Raw genomic sequence first — 27,189 nt, 5'->3', positions numbered from 1 at the left:
ATAGCGAGTAAATAAATTAAAATAATAATTATAATTTTTTATATAAGAAAAACTGTTCCCGAAACTATTATCGTACAACTGGCACAGGCATTCTGATTTTGCAACCTTACACAGCTTTTCGATGTTACACGGAGGTATATTTTATTCGTAGAAAATACAAATCAGGAAAAAGTCTGATAATCAAGCTTTCATTTAAGTGTCATGGACATTGATTTAGTTCTTTGAGATCTTTGTGTATTCATCATTCCTTGTTCAGTCAGTATTTATTGTTGTAGCTACATCGAAAATCAAACATGAATCCCAAATTGAATTTAATTTCCTTGACGCTCATAGCGGAGCTCTTCCTACTGGTACGTTCCTCTGCTATTAAGAGAAAAAACTCTCAAATGATCCTCATTCTCATATTGTTGTCCCAGGTGCCTTTCGGGAATGCCAGGAGTGTCTCCATTACTCCAACGCAGCAGAAGATCGAAAATAACAGAAACTCCACGAGAGCCACCAGAAATGGTACTTTGATTCTGGATGCAGGCGACCAGAGGCTGAACTCCACTAGCCTTTCAGTATCCCATGTTTCGGTTTCTGCATCTGTTTCCCCTTCTGAATCCTCGCCATCTACTGTGCGGCATATCCGTCGCAAAAAGAGGGAATATGCAGTAGATATTCCATTTGATTTCTTCACGAACCATATGCACTGCGACATGGATCAATCGGGATCCTATAAGATAATGGATTATTTCCCTTTCAATTGCATTTGGATACAAAACAATCAGCACCAGCACGAGGGGTGGTGGCGCATATACATGCAGGCAATGATGGAGGCATTCTTCTTTGGACAGTATTATGAGCGCTTGAGGCGCTTCGAGCTCGACCCACACTCCTTCGACTACAGAGGTGTGGGATTTTAGCCTAGTCTCTATAAAATTAGTGCGGAAATAAAATTATATTCTCGTATCTACTCTTTTAACGGGACGGCTATATGTGTAGATTTTAAAGGGGAGGGGGCAAAAATTCCGACATCCAAAAATCTGTAAGCCTGGATGTCGGATTTTTGTAACACTGATTTAGCTGTCTTTTAATCTTTATATGGTTACATAAAACACGAAACCCGCATTGACAAACAATAAAAGAAAACGAAAAGAAAACACCTATATGAAAAAGATATACAAGTCATATATGATGTCCATAGCTTTAGCTCTGATTTGGCAAATATTCCTCATGGTAAGTCCTCTGTGTTCAAGCTATCCTCAAATGATCCTCATCCTCAAATTGCAGTCCCAGCTGCCTTTGACGAATACCAAGAGTATTTCCATTACTCCAAAACAGCAGCAGTCTATCGGTGGCATCAACAACGCTACGAGTAACACCTCGATCCTCGATGCAAGCGACCAGAAGAAGAACACCACTAGTCTTACAGCATCCGGTCCTGGTTCCCCTTCTGTTATATCTGCTACTCCTTCTACTACCCCTTCTCAATCATCACCATCCGCCGTGAAGCATATCCGGCGGAGCAAGCGTGCAACTCTGATGGATATACCATTCGATTTTAATACAAAACATCTGCCCTGCGACGTGGATGTGGGCAATGCTGCTTCGATCGTAGATAATTTTGAGTCTCACTGCGTTTGGGCATATAACAACAAGCATGCCCATGAGGGAACCTGGCGTGTCTGGCAGATCTATAATTTGGAGGGATTCTTTTTTGGTCAGTACCACGAGCGCTTGAAGCGCTACGAAATCGATCCCCACGGTTATGTTTGGCCAAAAGACCCATAGATACACTGCAAATGTTTGTATGGTCAAATAAATTATCCGTTTGGACTTAATGTACTTATTGGTACTTATGGTATTGGGTGGTATTTCTGGGGCGGATATGGGTTATATTTTATAATTTGCCATTAAGTTAGTTGTCTGTACATTCACTAGTAAAAATCATCATTGATAGTCCGTAAATTCAACTCGAAGCTAGTCAAAAATGTTTGTGTATTGAATTTGTTTTGGAGCCAAACATGAAGTTGCGATTTGGGGAAATACTAATCCTTTACGCATTGCGACGTTGCAGGGCCAATTATAATATACGGAAGATGGAGAAGATGGTGTAGATGGTAGAGCCTGATCCTGTTACTAAGGTTAGTTCCTCTGCTATATTCTATCAACGGCCTGTATACGGCTGTCATATTATTTGCATACTTGAAATACTGCTCGCTGCTCGATCCGACGAGTGGCTTTTATAAACGTAGGCCATCATATGACTCTTGGCTGTCTCTCTTTAAGTGGTAGTTACTAAATTTAACTTTAAGATAAAACTTAGCATTTTAACCGCTAAAGTTCTCGTTCCTGATACATTTTGTTTCTAATCGTCTCACTAACCCTGAACGTCGTTTGAGTATTCTTCCAATACCATAGACAAACTCTAATTTGTCTAGTAAATTGCGAACATTAATCTATTTGGTGACAAACGGTGATATATTTGATTCGGCGAAAAGTTCAAATCAGGGGAAAAGCCGAATCTATGCATAAATATATTCTCTCTGAGAATCAAGCTTTCATTTAAATGTCAAATTATTGCTATAATATTAAGTAATTAGCATATAGCTAATTAATACATTGATACACAATAACGTAAAACGAAAAGAAAATAAAACACTTATATGAAAGGGATATACATGTCCTTTATGATGTCCTTAGCTTTAGCTCTGATATGGCAACTATTCCTAATGGTAAGTCCTCTGTGTTCAAACTATCCTCAAATGATCCTCATCCTCACATTGCAGTCCCAGCTGCCTTTAGGGGATGCCAAGAGTATTTCCATTGCTCCAGCACAGCAGCAGTCTATCGGTGGCATCAACAACTCTACGAGTAACACCTCGATCCTCGATGCAGGCGAGCAGATGAAGAACACCACTAGTCTTGCAGTATCCGGTCCTGGTTCCCCTTCTGTTATATCTGCTACTCATTTTCAATCATCGCCATCCGCGGTGAAGCATATCCGGCGGAGCAAGCGTTCAACTCGCATAAATTTGCCATTCGATTTTCATACGAAACATCTACCCTGCGACATGGATATGGGCCCTCAGCTCATCAGCCATTTGAATTCTTTCTGCATTTGGGCATATAACAACAAGTATGCCCATGAGGGAACCTGGCGAGTCTGGCAGATCTATAAGTTGGAGGGATTCTTTTTTGGTCAGTACTACGAGCGCTTGAAGCGCTACGAAATCGATCCCCACGGCTATGTTTGGCCAAAAGACCCATAGATACACTACAAATGTTTGTAGGGTCAATAAAATTATCCGTTCTTATTGGATGGTTGATTTACGGTTTAGGGCGGTATTTCTGGGTTATTTATGGGATACCTTTTTCTTATGTGCCATTGAGTTAGTTGTCTGTACATTTCACTAGTAAAAGTCATCATTGATAGTCCGTAAATTCAACTCGAAACAAATCCAAAATTTTTGTGTAATTGAATTTGTTTTGGAACGTAAAATGAAGTTGCCATTTTGGAGAACAATAATCCTGTTGGCATTGCTGTTTGTGGGGGTAAGACGATGAAGAAATCAAAGCGGCGAAGCATGTCCAATCATAAGAATCAATTTCATCCGTCTTTCCATCGATAGTTCCTACTAATTGAGAGTGCAGCTGCCCGGAGTGTTCCGGAATACATGCCAAACGAAACGAAAAATTCCAGTGTCGTCGAAAGAAAGATTAACGCCACTGATTGGGCCAAGGTGCGGAGAGAGCAAGGTCAACCCATAGAAGAAATGGCCCCCGATTCCAAGTTACCTCAGTATCCACATTTCAGCTCAATCAAGCACTTGGCCCGCACTAATAAAACCAGCCTTAATGATACCAATGCCACTTCCACTGAGCCAGCTATACCCTTTGGCTTCGACATATCGCATCTGCCCTGCGATTTGGATTCGGGGGGACGAGAGTCCGTTGTGTGGGCTTTTCCAACTTATTGCGTGTGGGCCTGGAACAACAAATACAACGATGAGAAGAGCTATCGCGTCTTCAAGATCTTTCAACTGGAGGGCTTCTTCTTTGGCCAATACTACGAGCGTTTAAAGCGCTTCGAGATGGATCCGAAAGTATGGGACTATATGAAAACAGGAGTCTCATAGAGAATCTTCTAAGGGCAACATTTAAATTTTCTATATCACGTTCGGATGATTGTACGTCTGTAATACGGTCTATGATGGTTAACGCTTATTTAAGCCGTGTTAAATTTGTTGTTGTGTCAAAATATATGTATATATGTGTATCAAAATATTCGAAAGTGTAATAAAAGTTTGTCCCGCAAAATGAGAAGATCGATAATGAAATGAAATCTAAAGCGAAAAGGGAGAATTTGCTAATAGAGGCAACTCCAGTCTATAATTTCTAGCTACATATCTTTCGAAATCTACTCTCCCGAAACACTCGAAAGTGGAATATGCGTGCTCATTCCTTGAATTTTATACACGAAAATTCTGGTCTATGACTCTGATTGGAAGATGCATCATGATGTCATGACAAGAAGAACGAAAATTATCTGTGACTGATTGACCTCGTTAGGTGTTTGTTTTTTCCTGAGTAATTAATCAATCAGATACGACAATCGCTCTTCAATCGCTGCCGTAGAGCCTTCTTAGAAACAAGTTAAAACAGATTACAAATGCGAACGGAAATTCGATACTTTCGCTGTTTGTTCGGGCGAAAAGTGGGGAGGAAATTGAAAGAGTCGCCAGCTGTTCTTTTTCCCAGAACGAGCGGATTCCAACGCTCAGTGTGGGACTGGAACTGGGACTGGGGCGTATGCAAGTATTTTTCTGATTCAAGAATATGGATTGATTTCGTCCTGCCGATTTTGGAGACAACTCAACGCTCATCTCAGACGCACACAATTATAAATGATTTCTTCTTCATTTTAATTGCGGCAGCGTTCGTTTTCTCTGATGAATATAATCAATCAAATTTCCAACGTCTTTTCTCCTCCTTGGAAATGTATTTGGGCCAAAAGCAAATAAGGTGCAACGCCCTAAGTGAATTGGATGGCGTGCTTCGTTTGGTCGGTCTGGGGCGATTTTTATCTGCCCTTTCTTCCCCCATATCTCGGCTAGCATTTGTGTGTGTAATTTGTAATTTTGCGGATCATCAATCAGCTGTCGTCAGCTGTCGAGCTGCGATTGCGTCCCCACCATAAAGCGTTACAGAGGAGAGGTGCGGACAGAGAAGCTCTGATTTATCGATGACTGGCCGAAACACGAGTCGTTTGTTCCTTTTAATTATACGAAATCTCACGTCACTCTATCTTCTATTTGTGGGGTTTAGGGGAATTCTTCTTTGCTACGTACCGAGAAAGACGTCCGTTGATTTGACTATCGGGAAACAGGCTTCTATTGATTCACTGATATGTGCTTCTGTTTTTGGAGAACATTGTTTGGGGTTCGCTGTTAATTGTAACGAAGGAATTGGAGCACACACTTTCTTACTTCGTAATTTCGTGCATCAAATATTCACATAGTTTGCATATTCGCCTAGTTGTCTTGACGAACAAAAACTTGATGCCTGTGCTGAAGAGTTTTCCACAAAGTGCACAGAGCAAAAACTAACAACGTGGCAGGACTATTCGCATGACAAAGGATTCATATCCTCTTGACACTTGAAAGTGCTGCTCCTTATGCTTGCCCCCTCTATTCCTATACAGGAAACATCGAATATTGCATACCCGCACTGTTTTCTGTTTCAATTAAACTTCAAAGAGCAACAACAGCAGCAGCAGAGCTCCCACATAAGCTTCAATTTCCTCTACCTTTTAATTAATTTTAAATTGCACAATCAAGTGCAAGGCAGACACTAAAAAAGAAAGGAAATCGAGCCATGGCGGGCGTGGGGGTGCGGGTTGGAAAAATATGATGAGTTTCTTTTGTGTACAAATATTTTGTATCATTAAAATTTCAAGAGAATTTATATTCTCAATGCGAAAAGGTTTTTATTCTCTCTTTTTTCCGCTTTTCATAGGCAAAGAAAAACATTGCCTTCAGTGGAGCTCCAATTTTATTTATTTATTTCCGGAAGCGTGCCCTTGAGAATGGGGCTTTCTCTTGGGCTTTCTCCTGGCCATCGCACCACACTCCCCCAAGATACTAATACAGATGCACACACAGACACACACACACACAGACACACCATCGTTGTTCATTAGATTTTGTTGCTCTCCACGCTTTTTGCGGCACTCGCGCGTGTCTGAGCACTGGCCCAGGAGTTCTTCAAAAGTTTTCATTGCTCCCTCCCATTGCCAGCCACGCCCCTTAAGCGTGTCTTAAGCCATGGGGGCAATGGTGGCAATGGCAATGGTTTCCTGGTGGCTTTCTTTGACCATTTGGCTGTGCTATGCCTCTAATGAAAACATAATAAAAATTTTGCGCTTTTCTGCCTTCCCAAGTGGCTGTGAAATTTTTTGATGACTTTGTCAGCTTGTGGGAATCGTGCCTGTTCCTGTCGCTGTCGCTGTCGCTGGTTGTACATATACTTACTAAGCGAACTGTGTTTCTCTCTGCTTTTCGCCCATTTAGTTTAATGTAATTAAGTTCTCTGGTCCGAGAGTGACGGCAAAGTGTGCCTCTCTCAATGGAAATTGTCTTATGGGGCGATAATTATTTGATGATGTCACAATATATTTTGCATTTTGCAGTAGATCCTGAACAATTGTTCAATTAGCTGAAGGTATTTCCATAATCTGTAGAATATCTCCAGGCACTGTCGAATTTCCATTGCTTTGCATGTTGAAAGTTTTCGCCAGGACAAAGTTTTCAGGTTTCCAGAGTCGCATAAAATATTTATGGTATTGATTGGTGGGCTGAACACGAGTTTCGAAGTTCGGCCACAATTGATTCCCAGCCCAACAAATCAATCATTTGGACACCAGCCCCTTACTCTCTACTATACAGATATATTTCAGCATAGAATCCAGTGCGGCTCCTCCGCCAACCTGCTTCCTGCTCCAGGAGCAGGAAGAGAAGCGCACAGTCACTTTGAAACTGACACGGCCACGTTGCACACACTTTCGTGGCGCAAATCTCATTTCCCTTGTGGCTGCAAAAACCACTGAAAAAAGTACCCCTTCTCCGAGGCTCTAAAATCCTTTCCTCTTTTTTTGGCGTGTGGTGCTGCGGGATAACCCAATTTGATGGCCACTGCTTCTCCACTGCTCTCTGCTTACGTCACAGCTTCGCACCTCGCACAACTTGCTTTCTGTGTCACACACACACACACACACAAACTCAGGGATATAGAGAAAGAGAGACACACACACAGAGAGAGAGAGAGAGAGAGAGAGAGAGAGAGAGAGAGTCATGGCTCTACAGAGAGCTCTACATTATGGCCAAAAAGTGGACGAAACAAAACAACAAAATTCCATTGGAATGAGGGGCATAAAAAATGGTAAAAAAATTACATACATCAAAGGTGTTTTTTTTTTGTTTTACTCTTTTATGAATATACGAGTGTGAGAAGAGTGAGAGAGGGGGGATACGGATGAGAGAGGGGATAGGCCAGCATGTTGTTTAAGGGTTGCTGCGGGCCCGGTTCCTACTGCTCTTGGCCGCCACGCCACGGCTGGGGCTGCTGTTGCCGCTGACCAATGGACCATGTAATTTTTTGGCAAGCATCCTTTGGAGTTTTTTTTTTTTGGAAGGGGGAATGAGGCTACTCTGCTGCTGCGGCCCTTGGCCCCTTTTTGTCTGACGATTGCTTTTCCATGTTACCTTTCCACCCACATGATGAATGTGCGATGGGCTCGTGACCGGGTCCAGCCTCAACTCATCTTTTTTTGGTCAAATAAACTTGGCAAATATGCCGCGGCGGCCTTAGTTTGAAGCCAAAGCACGCGCCGATTGACATCATTAAGCTGGGGCCAAAGGGACGCCGAAAGGGGTAGAGCCACTAAATCATGTTTTGCCCAACAAAAAATATGACAACAAAAAAGTGAATGCACAGCCAAATGAATGGCCCACAAGGGATCCACGGGTAGCAGCACATGAGTATATTATATAGTACGATAGGAGAATGTAAAGGGTTTTGATTTATGCAAAATAGTTTAATTTCGGAATGCGATAACAAAAGAGTTGACCCGGAAAATGTACTCATTTAAGGGGCACTCGATATAGTTCGATAAAAACGATCCACAATAAAATGGCATATAAAGAAAAAGACGCTATATTTGTACATAAGAATCTCCTTATTGTACTGTTTTCGGTTCCCTCTCTCTCTCTGACTCTTAACGTGTATATGTAGATCGATGTGCTGTGCCAAAATGTTCAATGTTGGGTTCTTTTATCGGTTACTCTCCGTTCTTACTGTCACTGAGATCCATGTTCCAAGATTCTCCGACTTCCTCTACTTTGGCTCGAGGATATACCAATGTGAACAGGAGTAACAACCAAAACAATCCATAGCCGGCTCCAGATGCTTAAGTACCAGCATCCATTTCTCTGAATAGATCTATAAACAAGGAAGGAGACAGGCCGTAAAGTTGATAAACCAAAACCCCAAAGCGTCGCCTGCACACATCGTTTCTGTCTGGTTTCGCACATGTGCTCCCCTACGAAATGTGCTGCTGTTTGCGAGACTTCTCGCCTTGTTTGCACATGGTTATTGATAGTGCTTCAATCTGAGGAAATAATAAATAAATGAGCCTAACGTCACGGCTCATGTCGTTCGGTTGCCTTCCTACATCTGCAACCTCTCCTCCTGACTCTCCTCTCCTCTTCAGTCTTTTCTTCCTTCCCTTAAGTACACGCACATATACTCATATGCATACATATACATATACAGACTCATTCACTCACGAGATTTTCTCCTCCTTCTCCTGCTTCAGCTACTGTTTTTCATTCGCATTTTCTTTGACGCTCTTTTCCCTTCAGTTTCTCAATTTCCCACAGAGCTGCCAACATTTTTCACATCTTTCTCGCTCTCTGTCTTGCTCTCTCTCCCCTTTGTGTGGCCGTGTGTGTTTTGTGTGACGTATACGCAACGTATGGCACATTTTTTTAAATGGCCGCCAGCACAGTACAACAGGCCTCCTGCAACTGACAGGACACACTGCCTATGACGACTGCTGCCAGAGGCCAACATTTTCTTCAGTTATTTAGCGTGCCTCCCAGCGGTCTACCATCCCGCAGCCGCCTCCTTCTACAGCACCATTTCACAAACAGCAAATTGTTTTTCCTCTGACTCCTCCCTCGGCTACGCCTATGACTCTGCCTATATGTAGCATTTGTATATACATATACGTATAAATGTATATCCCCTCTGACATCTCAATTAATAGACACTGCAGTGCAGTTTGTATCGGGGCTTACAAGTTTTCTTATTGCAATGGAAATTAACATTTTTCCACTGCAATATACACCCTTACATTCGCACAGGGAACAGGAAACAGGAAGCAAGAAGAGGCACAAATTTCCTCACATATGAGGGACATGCGAGGCTTCCCGCACTTGTGAAATATTTCATTGACATTGCGTATACGCCCTGACGTCCGTCCGTGCTGTCATTAAGTAATCTGTTTGACTCGATGCTTCTGCGTGGCTCTGCTCTCTGCTTTTGGCGGTTCCACCTGCCCGTAAAATGCATTAATCAACTGTCTGGCAATTTACTCCACACAAAAACACACACACACACACACACACAAAGATACAAATTAAGAGCCGTCGAAAAATTCCAGCAGCCATGTAGGCACACATCCACACATCCACATCAGAGTTATGTTATATGCGGGACCATTCCATTATATGTGTACATATAATACTTTATACGAATTTGTATGTATCTGTAGTATAATTTCATGACGTTCTTTATGTACAACGTTTTAAGAGTTCGAAATTGAGAACTGAAAGAAGCCAAAGGTTATATATGCAATTTATCTTTCCCATGAACTGAAATGCTGGATCGAAAGGCCAGGGGCCACCGGCTATTATTAGGGCACCGTATTAAATTACTTAGGAGTCTTTTGCCAGAAGCCAGATTTTTGCTTCTTTGAATTTCAAGGCAAAATGCTTATTAACTCGTGTGGGTTTTTGCGTTTAAAGGATTTCCTTTTAGCTCCATTTCATCTTTGACTCTTTGACAGTTGCAAAAGCATTGAATCGTGTGGAAACTCTGGCGAAAAATGAACATATAACCATGAGACGACGCTCTGCTGGTAAAAACGGGACAATTTTTTGACATTTTAATATTTGCAACCTTTTAAATATTCCAGACATATGTAATGCCTCAGTGTACCCATCCAATCCCATTCCGATCCCAAGCTCGGCTCAGCTCTCTCCCACGCTGCCGTCTACCCCACTTAGCTGTGGCTGTCATTGCTTTTAAAAAGTTTATGACACTTTTCCGTTTTTTGGCATTTTCATGCGTACACTCGAATATACATGTATTCCTTCTGTACGAGGGTATGTAGATAGTATATTACAAAACGCATATCGGGGGCGTCAGAGGCATCAGTGTTTGAGTTGAAGTTTGGAGTAAGGTCAAGTTTTTGGGGATCTTTCATTCTATATTTATCTGCACTGCCTGCCAATCACAGTCACGTGTATGTGTGCGTGTGTGTGTGGCAGATTGGCTATCTCTCGTTGGCTTTTAAGGTTATTTTCTATTCCATTCCAGCTGCTGCTGCTGCTGCTGCTACTTTTATGCTTTCTCCCACTTCATTGACGGTGTCGAAGTCGATGTCGTTGCCGTCGCATTGCACATAAAACATTTTTATTGCTCATTTAGATATTTATGCGCAGTTTTATTATAATGAAAATTGTGCGTATGCGTGCGGTTTTTATTGTGATTGCATTGAGGCCAAGAGCACAGAGAGAAGGAGAGACCGCACACACACACACATAGCACAGTGTAATGTGCGTCACAGTTGGAGAGTTAGAGAGGCAGAGTGATAGAGAAAAAGAGATAGGGAAAGAGAGAGTTGTGTTCTTTATCTACATCTGTTCTGCCGAGTGTTTGTTCAAAATTTCAACTGCACGTTTTTTGATTTGCCATCTCTTCCTTCCTCGCCCTCTCTCTTTCGGTTTCGCGGGGGGCTCAATTTAACGCAGCTTTTGCTTTTGCATTTTATGCGTTTTCCTTTTTTTACGAGCCTCACGTCGACCACAAACACACAAACACACACACACACATGGGCACATGGGGCAAACAAATTCAAATGGCAAATGTCGCAAACGAAGTCGCGATCCAAGCTGATAAGTGCCCGCAAAAAGGAGGCAACAAAATTGTTTTGTTGTTGCATTGCTTTCCAAAACGGAAGTTGGGGCTCCATTTAATTGGAATATTTATGTGTGTGTGTGTGTGTGTGTGTGTGCGAGAGAGAATTAATGACCCAAACGAGCCTTGGAATACTGTCATTAATTAATGTGGCTGGCAAATAACTTTTGCCCTGGGATATTTATTGATGGGTTTTCTTGCAGTTCAAGTTTTATGATATGTGCGTGGTTTTGCACGCCATTCAATTAAATTATCCAATTGTTTATCAGCTAAAAGGCAATGCAAACACACCGAATCCCACTCTTACACATTTCCATGTCGATGTACTCCACTATACAGATCCCTACGGCAGACAACCAACAATAATAATTATATATCAATTAAAGGCGTATTTACATATTGCCTTTTGTCACAATGTAAATCCAATCCATATCCGCATGTTTGTGTGTTTGTGGGTGTGTTGTGGTTCCCTTGGGTCGCATGAAAGCAATTTCAAACAATTCGAAAACTGATTGACGGGCAAACTATCGTTGACACTCACCTCAAAGCCTCACTCTCCGCCCTCTCTGGCTCTGGCTGTGGCTCAGCCTCAGCCACGACCTCGTTCTCTCGGCCCTTTCCACTCAAATCCCAAAAACGATAGTGATTCCCATTTGAGGACATGCCTGTGCATGTCTCTTGGCATGCCTGTGCCTGTGCCTGTGCCAGTGCCAGTGCCTGCCGAAAGACAAGATTGAGCAAATATTGCGGTAAGTTCAATTTCCACATCCACGAAACTCAGTGCATGGCGGTGAACGGTTCGAATGCAGAATTCAGTTGCGAATTTAGTCTAAACTGTGTTTGAGGAACCGCAAAGCCTCGCCACACAAGAATTCCCATATGTAACTAAAATTATGAATTATATTTGACGGATGCGTTCAGAGAGAGAGAAACCCTAGGAACTCTTAATTAATGGGAAAGGCAGAAAATATAATCTCCTTTTGAGGGATTTCTGTGCTCAAGCGGAATTCATATTTTAAGTGTATAAATAAACTTCTCTTAAATTGGTTTCAAATTCAGATATTTAGACTATTTATGGTCTATGTATGTATATGTATATCTACTGCGCAGAGGTTTATAAACTTTCTGGCGAAATAAAGCGCTTTTGATAGCTATGCACTCATGTATAGCATATACAAAGTTTAGATTCAGTGTTACAAATTTCCAGGAAAACCTATTAGCGGGTTTCCCCCGTTCCGTATATATGTACGTACGTACTGTCTGTGTGTATCTACGCGGGTGAAGTCTGTGGCACGCATATTTGACCACGTTCTATCGTCGACATCTGGAGTCATCTCTGTAGATCTGTGGCCCAATCATTTGATGCCAATTTCATCTCCAGCACACACAACATGCACACAGAGCTCAATGCAAAATTTCCCCTCATTCTGGGGGGTTCCAACCCATCTCTGGCCACTGCCACGCACTGCCTACACACATATTTCGGTCCATTAGGCTCGTCTGTGGGGGGTGTTGGCCAACGAGTCCCCCATGAGTCTTGGTGTCGCTTGTTTCGCTCCTTTTGGCTAATGCGGCCGCTGGGCAGTCAACTGTTTTGCTTCTGTCTTTCTCTCTCTGTGCATCTCTTTCTCTTTCTAGAATGTAGTTAGTTCTGTTGATTCTGCCCTTTGGCTAACAACAGAATGTTGTTTACTTTGCATATTAAAACCAAATGAGAATACAGAAGCAGGGTCCAAACACAAGAACGAAAGGAGTGCCGTTTTGAAGTTCGAAACTATTGATACACTTTCCAAAGATAGGATAAATATCTTTGAAATTTCATAGAATATGTGGGAGATGTGTAGAACAGAGGTTAGGAGAGATACAATATCAGATCTGACATGTGTCATTTCGCTTATGGTAAATTTGTACAGCGAATCAATAACTTAGATGGAACTGGGGTGTACAGAATCAAATATTAATCATGAATAAATACACTTTATATCCTATAATATCGTAGATGCTTCATTTTCTGTTCAAAGTCCAAGTACCCTCCTCTGGAAGGGTACAACAACAGGGCATTGTTGTGATCTCTGAAACGGAGGAGAGCATGCAGCGGCATGGAGAGGCATGGAATGGACCCTGGGTCTGTAAAAGGGGTGGCACTTATAAGGCTACTTTTTCATTTGTGACGCCTCCTCCCCCCCCTCCCACTTAAACTTTAATTAATTATATACAGTTTGTTTGTGAAATTAAAAATTGTTGACTTTCACAGAATCGCAAAATGATGACGAGGACGATGGTGGATGATGGAGCCCTCGCCCGAATTGAAGGTGGGTTGCCTTTGTGCCTGTAGTGGTAGAGAGAGCTTTAATTAGGGAGCCATAAGCCTATACAGTAGGAATCGAAGGACAAGCTGATGAGTGAGTCGAGTGGGAGGAAGGGCGGAAGGGCGGAAGAGTGGGGAATGCTGTTACTGTTCCGTAAGAGGCTTAAAGTTCGCAAAATGGAAGGAAAAAATGTGTTGGCAAAATGTGAAAATGCTTTCGAGTGTGACGTCCAATAAGAATTAGTGGCCAGCGCGGAGCATCCTCCTCCAGAAGGATGCGGCAGGCTGTCCTGTCGTGTATTGCCGATTTTTCGACATTTTTTTGCTTTATTTTTGTTGGGCCGTTAGTGCCATTGATTGACAGGCAAAATGCGGACACGTTGGCAGGTCGCAGGCAGCAGGACCCAGGCTGGTAACGACATGAAGCAAGTATTTTTCGGTATGCAGGCCGGCCATGGGCTCCATGGCTCCACATCCTTCATGCACGCTAATTGAAGCACGTCGTTACAACCACAGAGGCAGTGGAAGTGGACGTAGAAGCAGTGGCATGGGAACAGTGGTAGCGGCAGGGGCGGTGGCAGTAGAAGACTCTGTCGAGGAAATGCACTTAATTGGACTACTACGAAGGGCTGCAGCAGCACCTAAGGACTACCGAAGTGCGTACCGATACCTTCTCCAACGATTAATTAGTGGCCCCAGCGAAGAGCTACGCTCTGGCCGCTTGAGGAGAGATATCTCCAGAGAGGTAATTGACCTTCCATCTTACCGCTGAAGTTAAAGCCTTTTAACCTATCTTCCTGTCAATTTCCTTGTTAAATAGCGTGAAAAAATCCACCCATGGTGGCTTTCCCCCATTTCTTGTCAAATTTAAGCGTAAAATTTCCCTACATGATTCTGATATTTCGACAGGTGTTGCTTTTCATAAGACAACCCCTTTTCCTTGTTTACCCGTAAGAGTTCTTCTGAACTTGTGTGGTGGAATGTCATTTAATGGTGCTCCCAGGTGGTAGCACCAAAGTATTCTCCATCCTCCGTCCACCCTATATTCTTCAAGCATTCCCGTGGTTGTTTTTCCATGGTATCTCGTCTCGTCCTCGCTTCGTCTTACGCATAATTAGCGTCGGCGAAAGTAAACTTCTTAAGCTGCAGTTAAAAGCCATAAAACTTATGCGCATCGCTGGCTGTCATGTTAAATTCATAATTTCAATTTGAAATTGTTATTACAGCCGCCCATTCCCCATTCCTTGGCCCCCCCTCCTCCACTGTGGGGACGTTCTTCTCACGTTCTTCCTTGATTATTATTATTGACAGTCGCCGCTGCCGCTGCCGCCGCCGCTGCCGTCTCCGTGGCAGTCAGTCGCTGAGGCTGCTGATGTGGCCGTTGTTTTAGTTCTGTCTCTCGCATCCTCCCTGGCTCTCATTTTAGTCTCATAAATATGCAAATTAATCATTTGCGGAAATTTACATATTTAATAAGTTGCTTTAATTAAATGTTCACGCACGCATGCCTTGCAATCTTGCCCCCGAGAATCGGATGGAAATCAGTGGAATATCCTTTTATTCCACATTAATGACAACTCGCGTTAATTGTGCTTCGCTGCAGTGATATCTTCTACACACACACACACACACACACGCCAGTTGGATCCCTTCTGCATCCTGTTCGACGAAAAGGAAAAGCCAAAGGAAAGACGGGGAAAAGGGGAAACTTTTGGCTGGCAACTGTTTCGCGTATCTTAGGAAACAGTCACGTTCTCATTCAACAGACAACACAGGCTACAGAAACGGCAAAAAGAAAATCTTTTTTGCGTTCAACGAGAGAAATTTCCAAAAAAAATAGAAAGAGAAAGAAAAAGAAAAAGAGAAAGAAAAGAAAAAAAGAGAAAATAAGCAAAGAAAAACGAGGCAAAAATTTATATTATATGCAAACTGTGAGGCGCAGCGTACATAAATTAACATTTTTATGCCCCGCTGCAATGGAGCAGAAAGGAGAGGATGGAGAGGATAGAGAGGATGTTTCGGCGGCCCAACCCAGGAGTAGTAGCATCCACAGAGCACCCGTTGGAGATGGGTATTTTTTCTAATGCCCGCATTATTTACGAGGCAACGTCCAGCCCGCCAACCGCCCCCCACTGTCCACGTCCCAAGCTGAGCACCCGGCCCATTCACCATTTCTCCATTTCATTTCATTTCATTTCGTTTCCATTTTCATTTCCCATTTCGTTTCGTTTCATTTCGCATCGTCGCATTCTTTGGCATTTTCCTTTGACGCCACAAATAATTTTAATTGGTTTTCCCCTTAAGGGGAGCCCCCCTCACTCGCACACAGATGGTAATGACTTCTTATCTATATAGAGTGTATGCCACAGTGCGTGGCAGAATCATAAGACCAGAAAGAAAGGTCCAATCGCAATCCAAACTTTTCAACGTATCGATTGGGGAATACTTAAGCTCTTCGAACTTTTGTGTGTCCTTTTCCACACAGATAGAACCAACATTTGCTCAAAAGATACATATGCAAAACTTGGGACAGCTCTTTGGGCTCTTAGCTTTCGTGTGGATATAGTACACTATACATTATATTTTCATCTTCCAAGAGCTTCCCTTTCCAGTTTTATCTTAGAAACACACAGACCTCCTATCTAAGCTCTCAACACACACTTATTCCTATTATATGGCACTGTGTCTTAATTTTCTTCCTTCATCCAGATATATGCAACATTTTCTATTTATTCATTCTATTAAAAGCACTGTAGCTTTATCAGCCCACAAAGGCTACAAGAATAGATACATTCATCATCCCAGTTGTTGTTCGACCATGCAACCCCTTTTTGCATTTTGTTAAAGTTGCCCCTGTATCTCCCAGTGTTTGTTTTAGCCACAATTGCAATTTGATTTGACTAAAATTTGAATAAATTTGTGTGCGAGTAGGGATATTATTTCATGTGTGTGTGTGCGTGTAACTCCTGGCAGGAACCTTGCCACATTTGGCTCTACCACAATTCCATGAATGAAATGATTGGACAACTAGGGTATTTGGGTTTCTGGGTTTTGGGCACGAAAATGCATTATATAATTAGCAAAAGTTGCAGGTAAACCTAAATTTATCATATATAATAGTAGTAACAGGATGCTCTTACCTTTTCGCCAAAAATTACCAAGTATTTCCCAGCTGTTTCTTTGCCTTAGTTTTCACTTGTGCTTTCCTTTCTTAGCTCTTTCTTTCTTTATCTTCTGCTCTTTCTCTTGGTTTAGTTAACCATTGTTTTTTAACTGTTGTTTTTGCTTACACACACAAACACACACACACATACACGTACACTTTCACAGATGCGGAGACATTCGCGCAACACGAACACAGATACAGGCGGCTGCGGCTGCTGCGGCGGGGACGTGCGTCAAACGTTTGGGGCACATATTTCGGATGGAGAATTCATTAGGCATGCGGGAATTTTAATTTCACTTGCTCACACACACGCACATAGTATGTGGCGACATATTTCTCAAGCATTTTTGCAACGGAATCGAGGCGACGGATGTGGGATGTGGGTTTCTCCTGCTGCTGCCGATGCCGATGCTGTTGCTGTTGCTCCTTGTCCTGCTCCTGCTCCTGTTCCTGCGAGTCCTAGACATGCTTTTCGGTTTGTTTTTTTGGCGGCTCTGGCGTTGCTTTTAAATTTTCGTGTGCCGTTGACCTTGCCGCCCAAGTGGAAATAACTATGCCACACACGGCACACACACCACCCACCTCCACACACACGCACACACACGCTACTCACACAGTGAGGCTGAGCGCACGTTGACAGCTGTCAAAAATTGCGTGGAAAGGCTGGAGATTTTTTCAGCATTTTACAGCCTGCTGGTGGCAAGGAGGAGGAGGCGGTACAACACCGCGGCAGGACAGCAGGACCGTGGCCGGGGCCGATAGGAGCAGTACGACGATATAGGCCTCCAGAATTTCCATAACGCACGAGGGGCGGTGAGGGGAGGGCGACTGGCAGCGGGGCTGAGCAGAGCCCTACGCGTTTAATGTTCAAGTCAAGTGCGAAGCTTATGCGCCCCGACACGTGCGCGTGAGTGCGTCGTCGTGTCGTCTCCAGCGGGGGTAGGACATTGAGCTGGGGGCTCAGGGTTGTTCCTTCTCTTTCTCGCCCGCACTCGGTGTTTTATTATTTCGTTCTTTCTATCCTCTTTGTGTGATGCTTTTCCCCCCTGCAAACACCACGAGATGCGTTCCTTTTGTTCTTCTCCGCTCCGCCGCTGCGATGACAAATTTTTCGTTGTCTGTGTACAACAAAACAAAAAAAAAAGGAGAAGGAAAACACGAGAGGAGAGTAGAGTGTAGAGGAGAGAATAGAATAGAAAAGAAGAGTTTGGGGGATAGAAGAGGAGAGGATGAGCGCTTTCCAGTTTTTTAACGGCCGCCGATATGATTTCTCACTTTCGTTTTCCTTTCGCTCTTTTGTACCGTTGCTGGAGGTCTTTTTTTTCGTTAAGATGTGTGGTTTCAAGAACGTTTTTTTATCGTTTGTCTGTTGTTCTCCGTGCTCTCCTTTTCTGTACCGCTCCGCTCATTCGTTGTTGTTGCTTCGGTGTCGTCCCGTTTGCATAATAAATGTAAGCCGTTTGCGTTTTTCGCATCAGCGTCCGCGATGGATGCCACCGACCCGCATCCGTGTCGGCCTAAAACACACGTGGCGGAGGGGAGTTTCGATATTTCTGCGGATGCTGCTAATACACGGTCCAGCCAGCCAGCCTATTCCGGCCAACAGCTGCTCACCAGCCGAAAATCCAGGCTGTGCGATTTGAAAATGTACCGAATTTTAAGTTTTCCACCCGAATTACCGATTGCGGTGCGGTTCGAACAACCCGTGATTCCGAATTCCGGATTCCGTCAGCTCGTCTCTCGCGCAATTCACTTGTTCATCGCACGGGACCACTTTTCCTACTCTCAGCCGCTTTTCATTTGGATTTTCCACCCGCAAGTTTATTCGAAGAGTCTGTGCAAACTCACTCAAAGCATCCCAACCAACGCCAGCCAGCAGCCGCCGCGGCGCACAGTGGCGCATTCCGCCGTTTCAGCTTGCTAAATTAATAACTTCTGAACAAAAAAAGATATCTTCATGAAACAAACTGCATTTGAAAGAAAAATCTTTCAAACTTTAATCTGCTTAAGTAAATTATGCTACAGTGTCTATAAGCTTCACAATAATGGGTTAAAGTTGAACTTTGTTGCCGGTGCATATTTTCCTATGTAAAATGCTCAATAATTTTTTTTATTTTATCGATAAAGTACTTTTAATAGTGTATTTTACTATACAAATTATTTTTCATTTCATTTTTAACTTGACATAATATTAAAAAATTTAAATTAAAAAAAAATTTTAGTTATTTATACAGTAATTTTTGTTTTTCTCAAAGAATGTCGGTGATGTGCTTGTATCGCTTGAGTTTATAAATCCTTGTTTGGGCAGTCCATTTTCAGTGATAGTTTGTATAAGAATTTTTCTTGAATAATTTTTTTCCTAGTCTTTTGTATTTCCTTGGCTAGCGTGCTGTTTTCTGCCTCTCGCAGAATGGTATATGCAAGTTTTAAAATGAACTCCATACATCTATGTTCATTCTTGCATGCAGAACCTGGTCAAAACGACAGGTAAAGGTAGAAATACTATCCTGCATATTCATACGAAACCAACAACATAATTGAGGTAGCGCGAGATTGAAAATTATTCTAATATTGAGTGTACTTGAGCATATGGATTCATTAGTAGCTAACTTTTGAGCAGTTTTTCAACTTTGACTGCACTTTGCAAAAATATATCCCTAAATTTTCCCGAGATTTTGCTTGAACTATTTATTACCTAAGTCTAAAAGCCCTCTCTGCGCTTCGGAGCCGTTTGGCTTCTATACCGATGTTACGGCTGTGATAGCCGTTTCTCTGGAAAATTCTGTATTAGATGCGTATATTCATTGTATCCAAAGCGCTAAAAAAAAATCTCCGACTTTTGCCACCTCTTTTCGTCGAAATCGCCACTGTGCGGCGCGCCGTGCCAAGATCCAGTTGGAATTTTGAGTGTGAAAACGCAAACGCACTCAAGAGCGGGAGCTTTGGCTGCCGTGTTGGAGAACATTATTGAGATATTGAAGGAAACATTGTAAAAGCTCATCTGAAACGGGAAAGTTTGCTCTCTCACTCTCTTTCTCACTCTCTCTCGGCTTCTTGGCTCAGATTCGTTTCGGTTTCTCTTGGGGAAAAACACCTTAAAACAGGAAAATATTATATTCCTAGAGACGGAAAGTAAGGAAAATTAGTTCGAAAATTCGAACTTAGAGCTTTTATAATACCAACTTTTATTTCTTTGGCTGAAGTAGACGTAAAATAAGAGACTGAAATGGGATCATTCAAAATTTTATTTTATTGAAATATTTCGTAGATTTCTCTGCGATACGAATTACACAATAATTAAATTTAACATGTTTGGTGCGCTAATTTTGGCCAATTTAAAAAACAGTAGTTTTACTCTTTTTTAATTTCGATAAATTTAATAAGCACGGTTCGATTATTTCTACATCCGCTTACCTATCAATAGATGGCGCTCATGTATGTAGAATACTCGATGGAGATGCGCGCCAAAGAAGCATGGTTTAAATCTTATAAAAACACACAAAAATTCCTAGTAACGAAATAATTATTATTTTTTATTTTCATTGAATAATTATTATTTTTGATTTTTATTGAATAATTATTATTATAATTATTTTTCTTGATTTTTATTAAATATTTTTTTTTTGTTTATTTGTATAATTATAATTATAATCATTATTCTTGATTTTGATTGAATAATGATTATTTCTGACTTTTATTGTTTGTGTTTATTTTTATGTTTGTCATCCCGTGCTCCAATTAATGCAAAAACAATTTAGTCTCTATTTTAAACCTATTTCAACGATATTGTACAGCTCATCGTCTCTCTACAAAGACCAAGAATAGGTAAAAGGATATAAATACAAGATAATAATCAGATGCAAGAATATGTCTAAAGCATATAAATTTAAGAAAATTTGTTTATTAATTACGTTTTAAAAACAGTTCGCAGAACAGAATCTTCATAATAAATTAACGAAATAAGGTATACAAAGGCCTATAAACGCATCATGTCTTCAGATACCAGCAACATTGCGACTGTTTTTTTTGTTGAACTATTTTGTTTAAACCTTGTTTTAGTCAAAATACAATGAAAGCAAGGACTAAAAACTAACCAATTGTGTAGAAAATTGATTCATTAATCGTATAAAATGTACCCTGGTTGACAACAAATGAGTCTGCAAATACCAGCAACATTGACGTCACAGCCTGCAACTATTGAACATTTTTGTTGAAATCGTGTTGTTGTCAAAACATAAAACATGCAAGTACTTAAAAATAGTCAATCTTGATCAAAATTGTTTCAGCAATCATATAAAAATAACTGGGCAAAAATAAGAGATCTATATAGCTGGGAATATTAAACGGAAGAAAGATTAACCAAGAATTAGTCGTCATAACCGGTTCAGAGCAATGAGTCCCATTCCATGCACACATACCCTGGGGGAAATGGATGTTATAGAATTGTGAATATGTTTGTCATCCCAGGCAAAAAAAATTTATTTTCAATATATTTTAATATAATTCAATATTATTTAATATTATTATTATTTTCATTATTTCAACGATATTTTAAAGCTTATTGTCTTCTTGTAGGGACCATGAATAGGTATCAGGATCGAGATATATATACAAAACACTCATCATATACATGAATATGTCTAAGAAATGTCAATTTGAGAAAAGGTCTTTATTAGTTACTTTTTATCTTCATACCAATGTTTATACGTTCATATAAAATTAACAAAATATGGTATACAAAGGCATACACGCAACATAGTGACTCTTTTTTTGTTGGACTTTTTCGTTTAAACCTTTTTTTACAATAAATACAATAAAAGCAAGGAATAAAAACTAAACAATTGTGTAGAAAATTGATTCATTAATCGTATAAAATGATGTGGGCATTACTGAAAGATTTAGTTTGCCAGCATTATTCAATGGAATATTAAAATTGAGCAATATGAACGAATTTCCCTTTTCGTTTGTTTTGATTGACTTATTTCGCTACTTGTTTTTCGTTTGACTTATTTCGCTAAAACCGCTTTTCACGCAAAACGCAATAAAATCAAGTATTAAGAATAAACCAGTCAAGTTCAAAATAGTTTAATTAATCGTATAAAATTATGTGGGCATGGCTAAATGTTCTATCTGGCTTATAATATTTGGTGGAACATTAAAATTAAGCAATATGGTTTCCAATCCTTGATGGAGAACGATTAACCTATTATAAGCCAAGGGGGTATTTAAATTTTCCACCGAAAATAATGAAAATTTAATCATTTTAGCGCAGTTCAGGTGGACAGTTCGTGCGTTTTTTTGCAAGTTAAAGGGAAGAATAGGATGGATCTACAGGAAGAATTTACAATCGTTAATAGTTTTCGCCATTACCTCAAGTAGCTGAACTATTTAAATAGAGGGGGCATAAGTGGGATAAGTTCGGTTTTTCATCATACGAGACGGTATATTGTAGAAGAGCATAAACAGCAATTGCCGTAGCAAGAAAACAAATCAAGTATTTAAAACAAACCAGTCAAGTAGAAAATTGATTCCTTAATCGGATAAAATTATGTGGGAAGCGCTGAGGGTTATATTTAATTAGTTATATTCCACGGAATATCAAAAACGAGGAATAGGTAAAATAGAACTTGAATTCGTCAGTATATTTACGGTATATTTTGAAAATGAGGCGGTATATTTTGGTATATTTCTGAGGGTCGGACGGTATAATGGCAGCACTAGTTCTTTTCTATCGGCGTCATTTCCTGGTGCTTATATAGAAATCAAATAAATGCAAGTATTTCGAATAGGCCAATCATGTATAGAATTGATTCATCAATCGTATAAAATTGAGTGGGCATGGCTAAATGTTCTATATAGATAGTAATATTCAACGGAAGAAAGAAAACGAGGAATATGTAAAATATAACTTGAATTCGTCAGTATATTTACGGTATATTTTGAAAATGAGGCGGTATATTTTGGTATATTTCTGAGGTCGGACGGTATGATAAATCCGCGGTCACACTGTGTGAAAAAGTCTACGAGGAGAGGAGTGTGTTGGAATTATTTAATTATTTCTTCGGCAAAAGAGTTAAAAAGTATATAAAATGTCGATGATTTCTGCACGCTTGGCGTCGTCGGTCGCGCGCACCTTGCCCAAGTCGGCCGCACAGGTATTAAAAACTGAAAAACAGCCTCGGCGAAAAATTTGCATATAGAAGTTGTACATAATCGCACCCAATTGCCGAGAGAATTGGCAAAGAAAAAGTGCAGGTTAAGTAGAAATGGATTATAAAGAATGGTCGGAGGAGACTCCCCAGTAGCGGCCAGCGGATCGCTTGGTTTTTCAGCGTTTTGGCCAAGAATTTGTCTTACGCAATTCGGCAAAAACCATAAGCGGCCGGATGGTGGCTCCTCTGTTACATAACTATCGCTAAGATGTCTAGGAACTTGAAATTGCAATTTGGTAGCTAATCGCATAGTAATAGTGACTAGAAACGCGCAAGGTGCATTTGTTGTGTAGAAATATTACATAATTTTGGGTATGTCGGCTTCGCCATCGGCTCGTTGGCAGTACCCAAAAGTGTGAGGTTATGTGCAAGGCAGCAAGTGTCGAGCCAGCAGTAGAGTGCGTGAGGGGGTGTGCGGAGACTAGAATTGATAAAAAAAAAAAGCCGTAGAGTTTCGTGAATCTATTATTCGTGGGTAAAAAACCACAAAGCAGATGAAAAGCTGGTGTCCCTCGTGTAGTGGTTACTCAACTACGGCACATCCCCTCCGCACACACTTGCCTTACATAAGCGAAATTGTTAGTAATTCCGGAACTCGATTCGATTGCTATTGTCTTCCAGATTGCCTGCAAGGTTGCGTACCCAGCTTCCACTCTCGCTGCCCGTAAGTTCCATGTTGCCAGCACACAGCGCAGCGCGGAAATCTCTTCCGTCCTGGAGGAGAGAATCCTGGGCATTTCGCCCAAGGCCGATCTGGAGGAAACCGGTCGTGTGCTGAGCATTGGTGACGGTATCGCTCGTGTCTATGGCCTGAACAACGTGCAGGCCGATGAGATGGTGGAGTTCTCCTCCGGTTTGAAGGGCATGTCCCTCAACTTGGAGGCCGACAATGTCGGTGTGGTCGTCTTTGGTAACGACAAGCTGATCAAGCAGGGCGATATTGTCAAGCGTACTGGCGCCATTGTCGATGTCCCAGTCGGTTATGAGCTGCTGGGTCGCGTTGTCGACGCTCTGGGTAACGCCATCGACGGCCTGGGCGCCATCGACACCAAGGACCGCTTCCGTGTCGGCATCAAGGCCCCCGGCATCATTCCCCGTGTGTCTGTGCGCGAGCCCATGCAGACCGGAATCAAGGCTGTGGACTCTCTGGTGCCCATCGGTCGTGGCCAGCGTGAGCTGATCATCGGCGACAGGCAGACTGGGTAAGTGGTGAAGAGCTCTACCCACAGTTTCTCCAACTGACTCTGTAACCCGACCGCTCTTGCAGAAAGACTGCTCTGGCCATTGATACCATCATCAACCAGAAGCGTTTCAACGACGCCCAGGAGGAGTCCAAGAAGCTGTACTGCATCTACGTTGCCATTGGCCAGAAGCGTTCCACTGTCGCCCAGATGCTGAAGCGTCTGACTGACGCCGGCGCCATGAAGTACACCATTATTGTGTCTGCCACCGCTTCGGATGCCGCTCCCCTGCAGTATCTGGCTCCCTACTCCGGTTGCGCCATGGGCGAGTTCTTCCGCGACAAGGGAAAGCACGCTCTGATCATCTACGACGATTTGTCCAAGCATGCCGTCGCCTACCGTCAGATGTCTCTGCTGCTGCGTCGTCCCCCAGGTCGTGAGGCCTACCCCGGTGATGTGTTCTACCTTCACTCCCGTCTCTTGGAGCGTGCCGCCAAGATGTCCCCCGCCATGGGAGGTGGATCCCTGACTGCCCTGCCCGTTATTGAGACCCAGGCCGGTGATGTGTCCGCCTACATTCCAACCAATGTCATTTCGATCACTGACGGCCAGATCTTCTTGGAAACCGAGTTGTTCTACAAGGGTATCCGTCCCGCCATCAACGTCGGTCTCTCAGTCTCCCGTGTCGGCTCCGCTGCCCAGACCAAGGCCATGAAGCAGGTGGCCGGCTCCATGAAGCTGGAGTTGGCTCAGTACCGTGAGGTCGCTGCCTTCGCCCAGTTCGGTTCTGATTTGGATGCCTCCACCCAGCAGCTGCTGAACCGTGGTGTGCGTCTGACCGAGCTGCTCAAGCAGGGACAGTACGTGCCCATGGCCATTGAGGATCAGGTGCGTAGCCTATTGATGCACCCTCTGCGATGTGTCTCTAATCTCTTCTTCCACTCAAGGTTGCTGTCATCTACTGCGGCGTGCGCGGTTACTTGGACAAGATGGACCCCAGCAAGATCACCAACTTCGAGAAGGAGTTCTTGCAGCTCATGAAGACCAGCGAGCAGGGTCTGCTCGACACCATTGCCAAGGAGGGCGCTATCTCTGAGGCCACCGATGCCAAGCTGAAGGATATTGTTTCCAAGTTCTTGGCCACCTTCCAGGGTTAGAAATTGTAACATCAGTCAACCGCGCGGTTTAACATCTTAGATGCGGCGGAGAGATTACCCTAAAAGCAAGATCAATAAAGTAGAATATTGTCTAAGTCGAAAGTCCCCTAACAATTTCATTACTGCCCATTGCCGCGCGCAGATCTAATAATCAAGAATAACATCATAAAGAAGCCTACACTACAACTTAAGATAAACCAAATTATACAAAACAAAAGAAAACCCTTTTGCGCATTCATGTTATCCTGCGTTTCCAGTCAGCTCCGTGCCACGACACGTCGTCCAACGCCACAAAAATGCCACAAATCTTGGGAGAGAGGGAGAGCAGGCGGAAGGCGGCGGACGGGGCACGGAATGGACGGATCCAGTTTCGAATTTCAGCGACATCCGTGTGGTTCTTCCAACCATAAGATAATGATAATGATAATCCTGCATTGTTCTTCTACCCTAAAAAATTGTGTAATCAATATTTTAAATATTGTAATCGAGAATAGTCGAATACTGTCTGTGGATGATTGTGAAACGATGATGAAATAAAAACGATACTAAATTATACTTTAAACGAAGAACTATCAAAGGAGCTACATTTATTTCATTCTTTGAAGGTTTACACCTTTTGATTGGTATTGTTCGTAGCCAAAAGATTCTGGGAAAACTCAATGTAGTCTTTATTTAAATTTTGCCACAGACAAGGAGATCCCAAAGAGATTCTCCTAATAATAAGAATAAGTAGAGGGCGGGAATAATATATCCCTGTGCTCTTTGCGTATGAGTATCAAAGAATACAGGGCCTGCAAATTAAGGATCATTTACTTGCATTTATTCTTATGAGAGTTTTATAAATTAACCAATTAACTTTCCATCCAGTAGTCTTTGCTATTCGGCCTTTTGTTTAGCTTGATCAAAAGTCTAGAATGCGGAATATTCCACCAAATCTTTTGTCAAGCCAATAATATGAGGAGATATAATCCTATAAAGATTATAAGTACTATGGACTACTTCGCTCTCAGCTGATCCATCAGCAGCTGCTCTTCCCCTGTCGAAAGATGTTCCGTCTTTTGCATAACCTCCCTCTAACCTGACCCCCGGCCACCCCTCCGTATGTTACCTGAGGCAGCGACTGTCACGAGCTGTTCCAGTGGTTCAGTGGTGGTTCATGGTCTGCATATTTCTCTACCAGCGACCCAGAAACGAGAGCAAGGAAACCTAAACGCCTGTGCCCGTCCAGAAACTGAAACGAACCCCCAAATTATACGAATTGGAGTTTTTATGACACGGCGGTGGCATGGCATCCAAAATAAAATATGAGCGGAGGCAGAGTCAGAGCCATACAAATGGCAAGAAAAAAACACATTACTCTGTCGGGCCTACACACTCCTCTCTTCTGCTCTCTTTTTATATATCTCTTTTCCTTTGTGCTTGTGTGCTCTGCCCCCCTCGGCCAGACGGGGTCTACTTTCTTTTTATTGCATTTGTTTGACCGTAAAAGTGTCGAAATTAATGAGAGCCATAAAACCGTCAAACTTAAATTTCGAACAGGCGCACAGCAAATCCAGAAAGTGGAGAACGGAATGGCATGGGCATGGAACAACGGTTCGGTCTGGAAGCGACGAATGAAGAGACCCATGCACACAGTGACACCCCGCACACACACGCAAACACACACAGAGACACGTGCAAGCAATGTGCTTGGGCAATTACCGTTTCCAATGGAACGACACAGCAGCATAATGGAAAAGAAACGATATGAGAAATGAAGCGGTTGGCAGAAGGAAGGGAAAGCAGAAGACGAAAAACTGACCTGTGATCGAGAAGGTGACCTTTTCCACCTCTGTGTGTTCAGGAGCATTGATAAGCCAGGACAATGGAAAGGGTCTGTCTAGCGCCTGCCTGAGATTTCGTTCTCACAGTTGGAATCAGC

The 27,189-nt window shown here is 42.3% G+C and overlaps 5 protein-coding genes across 14 annotated transcripts in view; 4 read left to right on the top strand and 1 right to left on the bottom strand.

The window, feature by feature from the left end:
* LOC108160643 (cyclic nucleotide-gated channel rod photoreceptor subunit alpha) overlaps positions 1 to 18,492 on the bottom strand; it is a 60,130-nt gene extending 41,638 nt beyond the window's left edge. For 7 of the 9 annotated variants that reach the window (XM_033391089.1, XM_033391092.1, XM_033391094.1 and 4 more), the window contains exon 1: positions 16,693 to 18,492. The gene's annotated coding sequence lies outside the window, so the exon portion shown is untranslated. Of the gene's footprint in view, positions 1 to 11,785; positions 11,962 to 16,692 lie in introns of all 9 variants that reach the window. The other 2 variants (XM_033391090.1, XM_033391091.1) reach the window with 2 other exon arrangements.
* Positions 192 to 1,146, top strand: LOC117188001. Its single transcript, XM_033391100.1, has 2 exons — positions 192 to 350; positions 417 to 1,146. Exons 1-2 carry the CDS (start codon positions 294 to 296, stop codon positions 903 to 905), a joined length of 546 nt encoding a protein of 181 aa, XP_033246991.1. The 5' UTR covers positions 192 to 293; the 3' UTR covers positions 906 to 1,146.
* On the top strand, positions 1,132 to 1,830 carry LOC108160645. Its single transcript, XM_017294778.2, has 2 exons — positions 1,132 to 1,218; positions 1,273 to 1,830. Exons 1-2 carry the CDS (start codon positions 1,150 to 1,152, stop codon positions 1,771 to 1,773), a joined length of 570 nt encoding a protein of 189 aa, XP_017150267.1. The 5' UTR covers positions 1,132 to 1,149; the 3' UTR covers positions 1,774 to 1,830.
* LOC108160646 lies at positions 2,556 to 4,299 on the top strand. 2 transcript variants are annotated; one of them, XR_004472412.1, is made up of 3 exons: positions 2,556 to 2,717; positions 2,772 to 3,537; positions 3,615 to 3,692. XR_004472412.1 is itself a non-coding variant. In XM_017294779.2 (2 exons), exons 1-2 carry the CDS (start codon positions 3,484 to 3,486, stop codon positions 4,119 to 4,121), a joined length of 561 nt encoding a protein of 186 aa, XP_017150268.1. In that variant the 5' UTR covers positions 3,386 to 3,483; the 3' UTR covers positions 4,122 to 4,299. The 2 variants fall into 2 exon arrangements, 1 of the variants encoding a protein (XP_017150268.1); XM_017294779.2 differs by lacking the exon at positions 2,556 to 2,717 and having other exon boundaries at positions 3,386 to 3,537; positions 3,615 to 4,299.
* Positions 18,493 to 22,724: 4,232 nt separating the features above from the next.
* Positions 22,725 to 25,834, top strand: LOC108160360 (ATP synthase subunit alpha, mitochondrial). The gene is made up of 4 exons (XM_017294330.2): positions 22,725 to 22,873; positions 23,552 to 24,132; positions 24,198 to 24,999; positions 25,059 to 25,834. Exons 1-4 carry the CDS (start codon positions 22,808 to 22,810, stop codon positions 25,266 to 25,268), a joined length of 1,659 nt encoding a protein of 552 aa, XP_017149819.1. The 5' UTR covers positions 22,725 to 22,807; the 3' UTR covers positions 25,269 to 25,834.
* The last annotated feature ends 1,355 nt before the right edge of the window (positions 25,835 to 27,189 follow it).

This window comes from Drosophila miranda, chromosome 3 (assembly GCF_003369915.1).
Source record: "Drosophila miranda strain MSH22 chromosome 3, D.miranda_PacBio2.1, whole genome shotgun sequence".
NCBI classification, from domain to species: domain Eukaryota; kingdom Metazoa; phylum Arthropoda; class Insecta; order Diptera; family Drosophilidae; genus Drosophila; species Drosophila miranda.
The sequence above is the reverse complement of the archived record's forward strand: the minus strand, read 5'-3'. Positions and strand labels throughout refer to the sequence as shown.